The sequence below is a fragment of the Lemur catta genome, chromosome 24 (assembly GCF_020740605.2).
Source record: "Lemur catta isolate mLemCat1 chromosome 24, mLemCat1.pri, whole genome shotgun sequence".
Lineage (NCBI taxonomy): Eukaryota > Metazoa > Chordata > Mammalia > Primates > Lemuridae > Lemur > Lemur catta.
The window spans coordinates 2,105,375-2,122,283 of record NC_059151.1 but is presented as its reverse complement, the minus strand read 5'-3'; the positions used below and the strand labels follow the sequence as shown (position 1 = coordinate 2,122,283).

At 47.9% G+C, this 16,909-nt stretch overlaps 1 protein-coding gene and 2 long non-coding RNA genes across 4 annotated transcripts in view; 2 read left to right on the top strand and 1 right to left on the bottom strand.

Annotated features, from left to right (window-relative positions):
• Nucleotides 1-4,193, top strand: part of SCD5 (stearoyl-CoA desaturase 5) — a 71,442-nt gene extending 67,249 nt beyond the window's left edge. Inside the window, exon 8 of the mRNA XM_045536633.1 lies at nt 2,720-4,193. Within this exon, the coding sequence (XP_045392589.1) occupies nt 2,720-2,910 (191 nt within the window). The 3' untranslated portion in view covers nt 2,911-4,193. The remainder of the gene's footprint in view (nt 1-2,719) is intronic.
• A 1,440-nt stretch (nt 4,194-5,633) lies between these two features.
• Nucleotides 5,634-10,336, bottom strand: LOC123627386. 2 transcript variants are annotated; one of them, XR_006731266.1, is made up of 3 exons: nt 10,147-10,336; nt 7,147-7,309; nt 5,634-6,908 (listed from the first exon to the last, which is right to left on the bottom strand). It is a non-coding gene; the product is annotated as an uncharacterized LOC123627386 (long non-coding RNA). The 2 variants fall into 2 exon arrangements; XR_006731265.1 differs by lacking the exon at nt 10,147-10,336 and having other exon boundaries at nt 7,147-7,833.
• LOC123627385 lies at nt 6,349-15,911 on the top strand. Its single transcript, XR_006731264.1, has 3 exons — nt 6,349-6,361; nt 12,500-12,692; nt 15,526-15,911. It is a non-coding gene; the product is annotated as an uncharacterized LOC123627385 (long non-coding RNA).
• Nucleotides 15,912-16,909: the final 998 nt, after the last annotated feature.

Below are 16,909 nucleotides of genomic sequence, written 5' to 3'. Positions count from 1 at the left end.
ATGGACCAGGAAACCCAAGGCGCGTGGCCATGACCTCAGCCCTGAAGAGCTGGGTGCTGGTTTTAAGTCTGTCCAAGTCACCACTGGGCTCCCAGTGAGTTTGCTTCAGGAAGGTCCTCGGAAGGCTCTTGCTACCCCAGCTGTGCAGGAGAGGGGGGAATACATCCGTAGCGCCTGTTCCTGAAAATAGGGGGAAGAAACTTCTCTGTACTACATTTCGATCCAGGAAAAACACTAAAAATGATGGGGTGGGGGCAGGGTAGGGATGACCTAAATTAAAAAGAAAATTGCAGACCACAAATGGACCCATCTCGGTGGACTCACTGTAGAGTAAAATCCTTCAAAATATGGTCACTAGGAGAACTGTGTGGTGACCAGGAGCCACCTAAGAAGGAAGAAAGGAGTCTGGCAGTTCCTCAGTTACAAACATCTGCTGTATGAACCAGCAACTCCAGTCCTGGATTTACACCCAAGTGAAATGAAAACATATGTCCACACAAAAGCTAGTATACGAATGTTCACAGCAACGTTATTCGTAATAGCTAAAAAGTGAGACAAGCTGAATGTCCATCAAGTGATAGATGGATAAAGACACCATAGTATATCCTTATAAGGAAACACTGTTCAGCAATAAAAAGGAATGAAGTTCTGACACTTGCTACAACATGAATGAACCTTGAAAACATTGTGCAAAGTGAAGGAAGTCGGTTACAAAGACTACATATTGCAGTGATTTCATTATGTTAACTGCCCAGAAAACCTGGCTGGGAGGGGTTGGGAGGCAGCTGGGGTGATAGCTAAGGAGTAAGGGGCTTTTGGAGAGTAATGAATATGTTATAAAATTCATTGTGATGATGGATACACAACTCTATGAATCTACTAAAAAAGCCATTACATTGTATATTTTAAATGGGCGGATCGTATGGTAAGTGAATTATATCTCAGTGAAACTGTTTTTAAAAATCAAATGAACTAATCGTTAGAGAAATGCAAATTAAAACCAGTGAGCTATCACCTCACACCTGTTAGAATGACCATTATCAAAAAGACAAAAGATAACAAGTGATGGAGGGGACGTAGAGAAAAGGGACCCCTTACACACTGTCGGCAGGAATAGAAATGGGGACAGCCATTATGGAAACAATATGGAGGTGCCCCCCAAAACTATAACTACAACTACCACACGATCCAGCAATCCCATTACTGGGTATATAGCCAAAGGAAATGAACTCATTAGGTTGAAGAGATATCTGTACTCCGATGTTTACTGCAGCACTATTCAGAATAGCCAAGATGCGGAATCAACCTAAGTGCCCATCAATGGATGAAAGGATACAGGAAATGTGTCATATAGACACAATGGAATACTCTTCAGCCTTTAAAGAGAAGGAAATCCTGTCGTTTGCAACAACATGGATGAACCTGGAGGACATTATGCTAAGTGTAATCAGTGAGGCACAAAAGACAAATATTGCATGATGTCACTTATATGTGGAGCCTAAAAATGTTGAACTCATAGAACGGTGCTTAGTCAAAGGATACAAATTTTCAGTTAGACATGGTACAACATGGTGACTTTAGCTAGTAACAATGTATTGTATTCTTGAAAATTGCTGAGAGTAGATTTTAAGTGTTCTTAGCACAAAAAAAAAAAAATGAGGTAATACATGTCAGTTAGCTCAGTTTAGCCATTCTGCAATGTCTATGTATTTCAAAACAACATATTATACATGATAAATATATACAAAGTTTATCTGTCAAGTTTAATAATAATATGTAAGAATTTTTAAAAGTCAAATCAGAGAAGCCTTGAGACCTCCCATGAATATACCTAAGAAAAAGAAAGGACAGTAGTAAAAGCTACCTACTGGGGTGAGTAGAATAATACGTAGGTTGATTTTGGATATTTAAAGATCCAATTCTTGGCCGGGCGCGGTGGCTCACGCCTGTAATCCTAGCACTCTGGGAGGCCGAGGCGGGTGGATCGCTCGAGGTCAGGAGTTCGAGACCAGCCTGAGCAAGAGTGAGACCCCGTCTCTACCAAAAATAGAAAGAAATGATTTGGACAGCTAAAAATCTATATAGAAAAAATTAGCCGGGCATGGTGGCACATGCCTGTAGTCCCAGCTACTCGGGAGGCTGAGGCAGTAGGATCACTTAAGCCCAGGAGTTTGAGGTTGCTGTGAGCTAGGCTGATGCCACGGCACTCACTCTAGCCTGGGCGACAAAGCGAGACTCTGTCTCAAAAAAAAAAAAATAAATAAATAAAGATCCAATTCTTTAATTTACTTACCTATCTGAACAATTCTCATTTCTCTTTTCTGAGCCCTCTCCAAAAATCTTTTTTAATCACCCCAGCCCACAGAGACTATTTTCCTTTTATGGACATGCATCACAACGGTGATCTGTGATCAGCCATTTAGCATTTAGCTTAAGAAGCACAGCCCTGAAGTCATGGTATCGTATTTATAATTCACGCAGGAAAATTAATCTTGTGACTTTATGCTGATAACCTTACTATTATTTTCCTGTTCACAGGTAGTGTGTCTAGCCAGCTAAGTATACCAAATGCTTCCTCAGAGCAGGAACCAGCCTTGTGCTCCCCACAGAGCCTGGCGCGATGTCATGCACGTGCTAGATGCTCAGAAACCTGGGTGGTGGAAAGACTTGTGCTGAGAGGTGGCGACTGAGTCATTTCAATGCCCACTTTGTCTTCCAGGTGAAGGCTTCCACAATTACCATCACACCTTTCCCTTTGACTACTCTGCAAGTGAATTTGGCTTAAATTTCAACCCAACCACCTGGTTCATTGACTTCATGTGCTGGCTGGGACTGGCCACTGACCGCAAACGGGCGACCAAGACGATGATCGAAGCCCGGAAAGCCAGGACTGGGGATGGCAGCGCCTGAACCGGGAACAGCCATCCCACTCGTCGGCCGTGGGCACCACGGCTCTCGGCTCTCGTTCCTGTGGTTCTGTTGTTCATCGGATCGTGGGAGGGGTTCGTAGATAGGGAGAGAACGGAATCTATGTGGTTTGGGAATTTTTTTTGTTTGTCTCAAAATGTCAAAATATAACTATCAATGAAAAAAGATTTTTAAGTCAATATTACTATGATTTAACATTTAGAGTGTGGACATACGACTTAATTGCTGTAGCTACAATATGTCAAATATACATTATCATGTGCTTGTACATGATGTTAACCCTGACAGGATGAAGGAATTTAATATTCTTTCAGTGGGATTCAGGAGAGCATTTGTTTTATTTTCTACCGATTAACCCAGCATTGCTTTGAAACACACTGTCTGAAGGAGCAGAGAGGCAGGGTGGAAGACAGAAGAGGGGCTACGTTGTGCCTAAAGAATGTTTCTGTTTTGCGATTATTGTGTGCGTGTGTTTTGTTTGTTTAAGAGAAGTGAAAACTTAAAAAAATGAGAATACAGGAAATGGCTCTTGTATTTTTTTTTTCTTTTTTGCCCTGTTACCAGCTTGTTAATGCTCCACTGTCTTGGCTTCAGAGTTTTGTGTCCTGAGCCCCATGACCCGCCCACCCTATAAATCAATGCCTTGTTTGATTTTGTTCTCTTTGCTATTGTCATTTTAAAGGTGAATAACTCAGACATGCCAGACATCAAATTAAACTCAAATTAAGCTCTCATTTAAATGTTTAGACACCCAATTTATATTCTAATTGATCCCAGCCACTGATGCATGTACTTTAGCTACTTCTGCTAAATAAGCGTATTAATTTTCCACACCGCGCCGTCAGAACTTAATAACCGACAGTTATCTAGAACTCCCTGTCTACCATTTCACCTGCATGCAGCTTTCATTGATTTTGCAGCAAAATAGCAAGTGATCATTATGTAGCTTCTGAATTATAAAAAAATTTTGTGTGTTAAGTTGCCTTGTGAAGAGCATGTTGAATTAATGCGACAGCGTGCTTTCTGTGTTAGACGTTAGAGCGAAAGAAAGGCCTTATAGTGTTGGTATTGGTGCACTTTGAAGACAGATATTTTCCAGAAAGATGTAGGACTTAAAATTTAAATTTTTAAATTTTAGAGAAAGAAATGATGCCAATTGGAAACTGTCATACTGAAGTTCTTCATCCAGCAGGTGTTTAACAGTGTTATTTTGCCATTAATGATGTGTAAACTGTGAGTGATTTACAATAAATGATTATGAATTCGTTGGTTTTCTTGTCCAGATACTTCAATGCTATTTAGAGAACGTTCTCTCAAGAGCGCCTGACGCTTTATGATTACCGTATGACACATTTGATTCGGGCCCTGGGCTAACAAGAGCCCCTAAGGCCAGGCCTCTCCCATCCCATCTGTCTTAGGCATAACCAGGGGAAGCCTGTGAGCTTAATCTGGAATGCAGAACACCCAGTGGTATTGTTCCCCATTTCTCACTCACCAGCACTGTCACTTGCACTGCTGCTAGCTGATAAATAGGAACCTCTACTCCTACATGTCACTCAAAAGAGTATGAAGGACATCTTGCCCCCTCAGGCCCAGCAGGCCCCACCAGTGGTGACCAGAGGTGGGGGAGATGGACTCGTGTTCTCCCTCCGCCTTGCCTCTGCACCCTTTACGTCTCTGCCCATCTTCTGCCCTAAAGCAGCTGTGCCCCTTAGCCTGCCTGCCATCGGGTGGGGTTCCAGCTATCGGTGGGTGCCAGACCAGAGTTCATCCTATAAGGGTGCTTTGGACACAACGGTGGCATTTTTCAGCTGCTTCATATTCCAGTTCCATGTTGCTAAGGCTTTGTGTGGCGTGTTGGTGGAGCGTCGTTACAGCCCAAAATGAGTCTGTATCGGCGTGGCGTCAGATGGCCCTGTTGGGAATGTTGACGTGAACCTTTGGCTCCTAGAAGTACGAAACTTACTTGTCCATTAGTGGAAAAGATTACATTTGGAACAGCTATTTGGAATCTCACAAAAGGAAGATATTCCCCAGCTAGTCCAAATAAACCCAGAACCTCACCCCTCCAAACCCAAGAGCCATCTTTGTATCTGCACCAGGGCCCATCGATGACCCAGGATTGGGACGCTTTGGAGCAAGAAGAGGACAAAGGTTAGATTGCTGTGGTAGCGTTGGCCGGCATTCCCAAGCCTGTCCAAGGTGGCCCTGGAGAGATTAGCACATTTTTTTGAAAGGTTCCATGTCAGGTCAGGGAATGGTCTTCAGTCTCCTCAGGCCCGCGAGGCTGATTTCGGAAGCGCCCACCTGCATCTAGCTGAGGGGCGTCCCGGGGCAGCAGCTCCAGTACTGCATGTCCCACAGGCGTCACGGCAGCTGCACGGAGCCCGCCTGGGATGGCGGCGCCCACTCAAGTCACCGCATGTCCCCAGCTCTGCTCCCGCCCAGCTGCGTGACAGTCTTTCTGGATTCCCTTTTCTTATCTGAAAAGAAGGCGAGTTAAACCAAACTCTAGCTAAGGCCCCACTCCGCCCTACCATTCAATGGGAGGTCAAAAACGACGGGGAAGTGACTGCGTCTGAGTGGGAGACCCCAGATTGAGACGAAAGGACAGCGTGTTCTTGGTAACAACAACAACAACAACACATGTGCATGTGTTTCACTCATTCCCAAAATGCAATGCAGCAATAAAGATAAACCTAATCCACCATGAAAAAACCATTTAATGAGAGAAAATACTGCAAAAGGGTCTACAGCTTAACGGGGGGCAGCAGAAATCGCACTGAAATCCGAGTCCTGACGTCTGAGTTTGAAGTCTAAGCCTGATCCAACTTGCTGTGCGACCTGGGGCCTGTTTTTAGGCGGAACCCTACGAAAGGGCAGTTTGCTGACCTACTAAGCGTCTCCGAGCCGCGCTGTCCTCACCCGCAAGGCGGGAACACGGGCGCTCGTGGGCCCTGGATGCGCCCGGAGGCCTCGTCACAGCGCCCGGCGCCTCGCAGGGCCCCGGGGGACGCGGGCTGAGCGCGACGGCGCGTCTCAGACCCACGCCGGAAGTGGGTGTGGCGCAGACAGGCGCGGACCGGAAGTGACGTGCGCCAGCTTCCGGCCTGGCCTCGCTGCTAACTACCCGGATGGCCCTGGCGCCTCGGCGCTTCCGCTTCACCGTCCGTCGAGGAGCCGGGCTGGGTCGGATTTCCTGTCCCGCCCCGGCATTTTTGAGGACTTTTTCTCTCTGTCGGAAGAACCCGCTTGCCGCAACGTGTCGCGCACGGTCCCCCCTTCTGCGTGACCCTCGGGACCGCCGCCGTCCTCACGCCTCTGTGCGAGGACGAGCCTGGGCCGCAGTGTCGTTTCCTCAGTTTACCCTTCTCCTCGCCGGGAGCCGGGACAGACGACGGGTGGAGAGGAGAGAGGAGGCCGAGGCTCCCGGGTAAGAATGAGCTTTGGGGCTTATCCGGGGGGGTTCGCGCATTCGTGTCACTCGTGTCCCCAGGTACGGAGGAGACCGAAGGCTTGTTGTGTTCTCAGTGGCGGCTCGTGTGAAAAACAAGGAAGGAAATAACCTTTATAATGCTTTTTTTTTTTTTTTTTAATTTCTCCATTTTTAGCTCAGGGTGTTAATATGCTTTGCTTCCCCTTCCTCTGCGTCAAGGATGTGCGATCAATGAGCTGGAAACCCCTTTCCCTGTCCCCTGCCTGGGCCCAGCCCCCGCCCTGGGAACGTTCCCGACTCCGCGCATGCGCAGCAGCAGGAGCGGGAGGACAGCCCGGCGGCCCGAGACACGCAGCCTCCGTCCCCTCCCTTCCCGCTCCCACGGTGCCTCGACCGCCCGTCTGGAAGGGCAGTCAGCCGCGTCCTGCCCGCCGTGACTTCCTCCAGGACTCGCGGGGATCGTGCCAGCTCCCGGCAGCCTGCGCCGGCAAGGGCTGTGCGGGCTTTGCCCCGCGGAAGAGGCCCCTTCCTTGCACGCCCCGACCTGCGTTTGCCGTGGAAAAAAGATGGCGCCGCCTTCAACCACCTGTGCAAATTCCTCGCAGCTCCGTGTCTGCTGACTGGACGTCCCCCTCCCCCTCGCGGGTTTCGCCCCTCTAGGAAGCAGCCTTTTTTGTGTTGTCATTAAGAGAAATCTCAGACGCTGCTTTTCTGCTAGAGGCTCCGGCAGAGCCCAAGACCCCTGTGCTGTTGGGGGGCCAAGTGCGGGGGGCGCTTCTTACCGGGGACGTGTTGAGACCGTTGGTGGAGGACGAGCCGGGCTGCCCGTGATAGCCAGTGTCTCAAAGTGAGATGGAATGGAGCCAGTTCCTGCAAACAGGCCCGCACAGCTGCTGCAGAGGAATGCGGAAGACCCACTTAAGTTCCTTCCTGGCCCTGCAGTTGCTGCCCAGGAACACAAGAGCAGCCCTGTTAGAACTAACTAAAGGGCACTTAGGTTTGTGGCATGATAAAGTGCTTATTTCAGACGCGCCGGCCAGTGAGCACACGTGTTGGCACTGTTCTCTCGGCTGCTGCCAGACTGAGCTATTTGTAACACACGGGACTCAAACTCTTAGAGTCCGCAGGTCAGGATGTGTCACAGTTGCACCACAGCCGGCCATGAGTTTGAAAAAGGATCTCAAAGAGCATGCTTCGGCCTGGATGATTTCAAATCACTGTTACAAGTGAAGCCCTTGATTTTGCCTTTATGTGGAGAATCTGTAAGCAATGCTATATTGGACCCCTTCTGCCACCTCTCAGTCCATTTAAAGCCTGGGGCTTGGGTCAGTCCTGAAACATTGAAGTGAACAGGCCGTTTGATGTGGTTTTGTTTCTACCTTACCTGACTCTGGCCCACATCTTCACAACCCAGGAATATTTTGATTGTTACTTTGTTCTGTTTGTTGGAAAGGAAAAACGTGCAAACTTCTGCTCCTGTATCTGCAATACGCAAGCACAAGAGCCAATGATTGCTTAGATCTCTTCTTTGATCAAAAGCTACAGGAATAGGCCAGGCACTGTGGCTCACACCTGTAATCCTAGTGTTAGAGTAGGAAATTAGGAGGTGGGGCTGAAACAGGATGGGGGGGCTTGAAGATTGGGTGCAGGTGTTAGACAGAAGCTAACTGCAGGGGCTGATCACCACAGGTAAGAACTGACTTCAGCCCCAAGCTTGTTAGCTCTCTGTCACCTGTCTATGAACTTTGACTAATTACAATATCATTTACATTGCAGTTTTAAAATTTCTTTGCCTTTGAAATTGCCATGACAGTTCCAAGATAACCATAGTATAAAAATAGAAGGGAACCCAATTCTAGAAATTACTACCCAAATTCTTAGTAAAAGCCAACCCCTTAGCCTTGAATATTCCTCCCCTCAATTGATAAGACTCGAAAAGACTGAAAACCACTTTCTCCTAGGGCAGCAGCTCTTTCCCCAGCCTGCCCGCTTTCCCCTCTGCAACGGTACTTTTACTTTCAATTAAAAAAACCTGTAAGTTTTGGCTTATGTGGTGTGTCCTGAAATTCTTTTCCTGCTGATCACCAAGAACTTGGAAACACCTCCACTTGGAGGCCACTAACACTAGCACTTTGGGAGGCCAAGGTAGGAGGCTTGAGACCAGGAGTTTGAGACCAGCCTGGCAACATAGCAAGACCCCTGTCTCTTCAAAAAGAAAAAAGAAAAAAAATTACAGGAATCAGTAGTAAACAAGCTTAGGAAATGCTAGATTCTGCTTTACTCAAGCAAAAGATATGGCCAGAAGCTATCCTAGCTTTGCATCCTTATAAAACAACAAAAAAGTGGGGGAGGGGTGCAGGGGGGGAAGAGGCTCAAGACTAGAGTGTTGTTCGGCAAACTGGTCCTATGTTGACATCTATGTAAACAGTAGTAAGTGGAAATATAATCATGGAGCTGGCAGATAGTCACAGCATGTCATTTTAATGGCTAGATATTTCTAAACAGTTTAGCTTTTGTGTTTTGCTTTGTGTTGTTTTGTTTTTTTTTAATTTCCATCTGAAAGATGTCCATAAAATAATGAACATTGCTGTGTCCAGGAAATTGCAGCATTATAATACTTAGAAATAATAACTCACTTCAAAATAAGGTCAGTCACCATCACATGCCATAATGATTTGGCTGCCAAAGCTCCTGGCTCCACGTTAGAATTCTAGAATTTAGCTGAGTGTGCACAAAGCTCAGATAATTAAAACCTCCCCAACAAACCTGTCTTGGTTAATCTGTTTGATACAATGTCATTTGTTGTAACATTCAGTCTGTTGTTTTTTCCATTTGCTTTAAATTCAGCACAACCACATAAAAAGGAGAAAGAAAATAGGACAGCTTGAAGAGGTGTAAAAATATAATTACTCTTTTGAAAGTATGCATATTTTTTCTATTTTTTGCGAACCCCCATCTCACTTCTTTCCAGCTCTAAATAGATGAATGCACCTGGAGCGTGAATATACAGTACTTACGGGTTACTTCTAATTGAGAAGAACATCCCTTATTGCAATTTCTATTGACACTGATTGTAGTGCATTTTAAAAATTTCTTTTGCATCAAAAAGGAAATCAAAGGAAAGCACATCAGATCTGAGAGCCCACTGACGGGACTGTAGAACCTCCGCAAACCAGTCTGCAAATAACACCTCAAACCTCCTACGAAGCTTTGCTCAGCGAACTATTTTCAGAAAGAATAACCAGGAAAAAAAATGAAAGAAAGAAAGAAAAGAAATAAATGAACTTCATCAGAATGGTACTTTCCCAAACTACACCTAGTGTTGACCACATTTGGCTCAACTTTATCAATCCATTGATGGCCGGGCGCAGTGGCTCACGCCTGTAATCCTAGCACTCTGGGAGGCCGAGGCGGGTGGATCACTCGAGGTCAGGAGTTCGAGACCAGCCTGAGCAAGAGCGAGACCCCGTCTCTACTAAAAATAGAAAAATTATCTGGCCAACTAAAACTATATATATAGAAAAAATTATCCGTCATGGTGGCGCATGCCTGTAGTCCCAGCTACTCGGGAGGCTGAGGCAGGAGGATCGCTTGAGCCCAGGAGTTTGAGGTTGCTGTGAGCTGGGCTGACGCCACAGCACTCACTCTAGCCTCGGCAACAGAACGAGACTCTGTCTCAAAAAAAAAAAAAAAAATCCATTGAGCTGTCTCTATAAAACAATATGCTAGGAATTCACAACGCACACTTAGGAGCCCTGCAGACAATAAACTGTCTTACTCACCAGTGTTTTCCCAGCCCACACAGCAAGGCCTGAGAGGTGGCAGGTGCTCACTAAATAGTTACTCAATGAAGGGATGGATGGAGGGATGGATGGATGGATGCAATGTACTGCAATGTAGAAATAAACTCTACTGAGCATCGCTGTGTCTTTGCCCTGTGAAAGGGGAACCCCCAGGCAGGCAGTGCCCACAGTTGTCATGCCCACAGTTGTCATGCCCACAGTTGTGTCCTAAGCTCCCAGCAGAGAGCTTAGGTACAGCAGGACATCCCAAAATTTGTTGAGCTGTTGCTATTTGCATACAGGTAGGCTCTTCTTTTAGAAAACTGTTGACCCAGAAACCCAAAGTTTTAGAAGCGAATACATCAGAAGGCAACTCCCAGCTTTACAGAAGGGTTTGCTGCAGGTGTTCTTTGATAACGTTACCTCCCCAACGGAGGGATTGCCCACTTGGCAGATGGCGAGTTGCCAGACACAGCTAAGCTGGTCGCAGCGGAGGGTTTGTTATGACGTGGCGCCAGGAAGGGGCGCAGTGGGGCAGGTCCTAACGGATGCTTCCCCCGGACAAAAGCGCCGGGCTGGTTTTATAAGCGCGGGGTAAAGAAGCAGGATCTGATTGGCTCTTGCGATGGGGAGACTCCAGCAGGCACGATCGGACTGGATCCTGCCGTGGGGTGATGCCCAGGCTGCATCCGATGAGCCCCGGCGTCCTGCCGGGCGGCGTCCGCTCCTCAATTCAGTCCCCGCGCCGCTCGGCCCAAGCACTCAGGTTCCGCCCTGGGTTGCACGCCTGACTCATCCGGGCACGCTCAGGTGACCTGACCTTCCACCTGGGCGTCCATGGCAACTGAAAGACAACTCACAACTTTGGCTACATAAAAGTTGAGCCAGGTTGGTCTCATGAGGTTCCCAAAAAGCAGGCCTTGAGAGCATGCGTCAACTTGCAAAAGGGCTGACACGACTGTCAAGCAGCACACGAGCTGCACACACCTAACTGTCAGGCCTGTGCGACCACCCAGCCCCTTCCAGAGGGCAGGACTAGAAGACTGTGCCTTCCCCCGCTGGGTCCCCCGCTGGGTCCCCCGCTGAGCCACAAGAATAAGACCCTGCTAAGAAGGGAAGCCTGGCAAGGACAGTATTACGGGCTGAATTTTTGTGCTCCCAAATTTTTATGCTAAAATCCTAAATCCCTAATACCTCAGGATGCAACTGTACTTGGAGATAAGGTCTTTAAAGCGGTAATCAAGTTAAAACGAAGGCATTAGAATGGGCTCCAATCCAGTGTGACAGGGGACCTCTTAAGAAGGGAGATTAGGACACAGACACACACAGGGAAGACTGTGAAGGCGCTGGGAGACACGGCCGTCTCCAGGCCAGGGAGAAAGGCCTCAGAAGAACCAATCCTACAGACACCTTGATCTTAAATCTCTGTTGTGTTGGCCACCCAGTTTGTGACATCCGTTACAGCAGCCCTTGGCAAACTGTTATAACATAGATGGGTAATTGGAAAAGTCTTATTTTAAACTTCTACTTTTTTATGGCCTAAAAATAGAACATAGGAGTTTCCAAATCCCAGACAAGTCTATCAGAAGACAAAGGCAGACAATGCCTTCTGCTCCTTCCTGGTTCCCCACCCCCTTATTGAGTGTCATCCCAGCTACATCCTTCTCTCCACCCTGCACTGCGTTCCTTCTCCAGGTATCGATTCCGCAGAGAGGGCTGCCTTGCGGAATGAGCATCATGTCAACTTCCTAATAGAAAACAGCACCAGAGAATGTCTCGCCTTTCTTTCGAACAATCAACAAGCATTTACTCAGCTCCCACTATGGCAAATACGTAGGATTAAGCACAGCGGGGAGATGGATGTTGTTTCTGACCCTTAAGAAGGAAACAAATTCACCTGCAAGGGAATTAAACCTTCCCCATTTTCCATCTCATTGACTGAATACACTCATATCATTTAAACATGTTTTACCAATTACTTTTGCAAACGTTGTAGAAGAGTAAGTGACTTAGTAAGTCCTGAGCCTTCACTTAAGAAACTGGCCTGGAACTTATTAACTGGGGGGATAGAAGAGGGAAAGGGTCAGTGTGATACACAAAAAGAGTTACATTCTTTCACTGAAAATAGGCCAAGCATCATCAAAACAATATATTATTTCTCTTCAATAGAGGCTCAAATCAAATGTCTCACTCAGTCAAACTAAGTTAGGAGAGAAACCGTCTTTCCGCTCCCGGGTCAGCACCAGCAGACCTGTTTGGAAACACCGTTGGCTGAATCCTATTTGTGTCATTAAAAAATTACCTTAACTGCTCTCTGCCAAGAGTAATTTGCCGGGCATTGTCCATTCCTCAGAAGCAGAACGAACGTTTCCTGTGGCTCTGACTGTCTGTGAAGTAGCATCGCAAGACAAATGCCTACAGGCAGCTGGAGAAAGTGAGCCGGTGACAAGAGAGGAGCCCTCCGTAGGACGTGACAAGACCTTCGGGACCAAGTGTCCAGATGGCCACAGGCCACTGCAAAACATCAGGACATCTGGACCACATAGGTGTGTAAGTAGTCTCAGAAGTGTCACTGGTTTCCAAGTCTGGTCGGTTTATCACCTCTCACCCTCACACGTAAGACCTAGGAAAGTAGAGCCGGGAGTGTGTGCAGGTGTGTGTGTGAGTGAGCACCCCGCTTCTGAAGTGGCACCCCCCCACTCCATCCCTCCCTCCCCTCTGTGTGTGTGTGTGTGTGTGTGGTTTGTTCCTAAGGCCCTTGCTTTGGCAAGTGGAGTTACTGAGGGTGTGGAGAGGAATTGTCTGGAAGCTGGGAGGTAACTCTGGGAGCAGCTCTGCAAGACAAAGGACCATCTCTCCTGACTCATGCCGTCTCCAGACTGGGGTCTCCATCTCCCTTAGGGACATTGTTCCGCCTCTGAGGCTGTGCCGTGTGCTGGCTGTGCTTGGCCGGCCCCCAGCCTGCTCCGTGCCCCAGGAGGCTGACAGGCCAAGTTATACCAAGATCGGGGTGCAGCAGCAAGATGGCAGTGCGGGTTGTGTCCCCCCAACTCCGTCCCTGCAGGGCGGCTGCAGCCCTCGCTGACAGTCTGTTTAGTGAGGGGAACAGGGCCCCCTCTTCCCAGCTCTGCCCTGTCACAGCTGTTGCTGTCTGCCCTGCCCGTGTGTCCACGAGGAGCCACGTGGCAGTCAGGCAGGGCGCCTCTTGCATCTCCTTTCAAGAGAGAACTTGTCGTTCAGTGGCAAGACAGCGGTTAATCGACTGCTTTCCGCCTTCAAGGTCTGTCTTGCTGTTGTCATTGCGGCTGTCTGGCCACACTCTTTGTGAACAGCCCCAGCGAATGACTGAATGTGGTAGGGGGACTAGGGCCCGGGGGCCTGGCCGCTTCTGCAGGAGGGACAGCAGGGACCCCTCTACCTGGCATTCTCTGCCTCCAGCCTCGTGCCGGGTTGGCTAAGCCTTAGTCGCATCTGCCTCATGCCCGGGGCTCCCCTGCCCAGTCCTGCTTCCTCCTCTCCTTTTCCCCAGGTATCCGTCTGCATCTGCAGCTGACGGCTTTCCTGCTCCTTCCTCTTCCTCCCCCTCTTATCTTCCACAGACACAACCCCAGTGAATCCTAACTCCACACTCCTAACTCACCCCGGCATCTGTTTCCTGGAGAATCCAACTCGCACGTGGCTTATTAAACTTTCCCCAGATTATCCAGTTTGATTGTGCTGTCTTCCCTATCAGGCCCCTGACTGATGCACCCTGGTACTCATGTCATGAAATCTCACATGGGTTAACGTGTCCCCTTGGGGCGGAGAAGCCCCTGGACCCTTCTGGGCCGCCCTGTCCATGGTTGTGACAAAGGGAAGTGGAACTCTGAGACCACAGTTCCTGCGGCCCCCCGGCTTCCCCACCAGCACGCCCCATCACCCATACCCACACCCCTACCCATTCATCCAGGCCCGCGATGGGCTCCTGGGACCACAGGCAAAGCAGGAGAGTGGGGGAGGAGCCGCTGGACCGTGGGGCACAAGCCGTGACAGTGATGAGAAGTGCAGGTCTCTGGCTTCTCTCAACAGGAACTTAGAAAAGCACATTTAATCCTAATCAGTTGGAAGAAAACATCGGAAGTCACTGAAGCAGTGAGGCAAAAATAGCACCAGAAAAGTTCAAAGTCTATTCATTAACCGTGGAATGCAAACTTGTTACTCGCTGGGAGCTGGGCTGGTGGCCCTCCCAGCCCCGATCTGTGCTCTGCAGAGGGAGGTTAGTTAGGAGTAGGGCGCTCCGCGGCAGGGTGGTTCCGAGCCGCTCAGCCTAGGACATGGGGCGCCTAATCGCTTTGGGGAAACATCTAGGTTAGTCATTTTTAGTCCTGTTTTTGCAGGGCTCCACGTATTTTCTAACTCTCTCAAGGCGGCACTCACACCACCAAATCCTAAACACAAAATTAACTTAGTTATAAAAAGGGAATATGTCGCAGAGAACCCGAACACACAGCCCGCATTTTCTAGGGCCATTCTAATTCCAAGGATTCTGACCTGTTAGCAGAAACATACTTCTTATCAAACCGTGTATTTTCTTTGGGGTTCAGAGAATCTGGTCCTGTTGTCCAGGTAGCATTTTAGGTAAGGAGGTGAGGAAGGGGAAGTATGGCTGAACTTGAAGTTCTGGAACTTCAAAAATGCTAAGATTTATTCTTATTGTATCAGTTCTTGGTTCTTTCATGTAATGAATAGATGAATCCTTTTGCCCCTCTCCCCCCCGACACGTACGCAGTCCCATACCTGCCATTTCTCTCTCGCTGTTCCTTTCACCCAGAGCCCACGGACGCGCTCCCCATACGCAAAGCAATTCACTATCTTACGTCCTCCACTTCCAGGAGACTTACGTCCGTGTGAACAGCTTACCTGTGTCAGTTAGAATCGGTTGTACGTGAAATACCCAGGAAAGTGGCTTAAATAATACAGAGATTTCTCATGTGGGTGGGTCAGGGATAGAATGGTGACTCCACGACATTAGACTCCTCTGTCTTCCTCTCCACGCCTCCCAGCCTTGGTTTCCGTCCCTAAAGTGGTCCATGATCCAGGCTGCCTGCCAGGCTGCAAGGAGGAGAAAGGAGAAGGAAAGGGACACACACGGGAGCACCTTCCAGGTGGTGGCTCTCGTAAAGGTTTCTCTTCCAGCTCCCCTTCCCACCCAGGGACTTCTACTTAGGCATTTTGGGCCACCCCTAACTGCTCTGATTCATGCCCAGCACACACTCTTCTATTATAATTTGATTTCCCCTATAGGATGAGAGCCACCGAGTATTATATCCACACGTCAGTTGCATTTGTCATTGTAATGAATACTGCGGCCTTTTGTTTTCCTTTTGTTCTGCTCTTCAGCCTCTTGTGAGCAAGGCCGCAGTGAGTCTTTCCTCAAGGAGGACTGACAGCGTCGTATTTCGGAGCCTACAGAGCTGAGGGCAAGACCCGAGAACGGTGACATCAAAATGCCCACCACGGAGGCCTCTTGGTGGACTGGCATCCAGCCAGCCCTGCTCCTGTGCCAGCCACTGTCTCAGTAGAGGCCCTTTTAAGACATCACCATGACGTGAGCTGTGTCGATTAGCTGAGTGACATCCACTAACAAAAGCTACAGAATGAAACTGTGTGTGTGTGCGTGTGTGTGTGTGTGTACATGCATGTCCAGAGAAACATAACTTCTTAACACTAGGAAGCTCAAATATAGCAGTCGGTTCAATCTGACGTATCACATGGTCTTTAATTAAAGTGACACTTTGTATCGCTGGAGGCGTTCCTCAGAGTAAATGTTGGTCGAGTGAGTGGGATGTATGGAGGGTAGGTGGATGGGTGGAACTAAAACTGAGCTATTTCACTTTGACTTTGAACTTAACAGCTCACAAGTCTTAGTACAAAGTTGCTGAGCTACGGAAGATGATCTGCTAATTTCTTACTGTATTGAAAACAAACTTATTTTTCCATGTACCTCATTTCATTTAAAAGATGACTTTAGAGAACAGCTGAATTTAGAATAGAGCCAAATAATAGACCACTATGGATTTTGCCTAAACAAAACAAACGAGAAATTATCTGTTTATGACCTCTACGCTCGAAGATGATGGCTTAAGCAGACGGAGTTCTGAAAGTTGTGCTGAGACATTTAAAGATTCACACCGAGAGGGTGAGGATTCTCTTAATCCTCACGTCTTATGTTGATATCTGTGGGGAAATGGAGACTACGGATCATATCTAGATCGCGATTTTCATCTTTGCAGAACTGAAAACCTAAGCAGTTTTCATGGCTCACACTTTTATTAGGACGTTATTTTAAATGAACATAAAAAAGTCTTTGGGGGTGGCAAAATTGCATGCAACGTTACTGAATTTTGTTAGGAGGCGCTTCAGTGAAAACACAGCTGGCAAACAAAACGACAGCCTCGGTTTTTTAACGCTTCATCTTAAGCTGTAAAAAAATGTCCCCGAGTCACCAAAGTGACTCTGGTGATTATTCATATTAATGAAGATAAAACTATAATGAGCTCCAGAAAAGCCCACCGCACACCCATGCTGCAGAGTCAGGGACCAGCCGGATGAACTCACAGAAGAGCCACCCCGTGCAGGTTTCCTTGACAACTGTTCCCATAGAGCCAGTGTTCAAAGATAGGTTCAGACAAAGCAACTAGAAAGATTAATTGGTGATCGTGCCCCAATACCGCAGCATCGAGATCTGATGGTAACCTGTGAACGATTTCTAAATTTCGGTGTG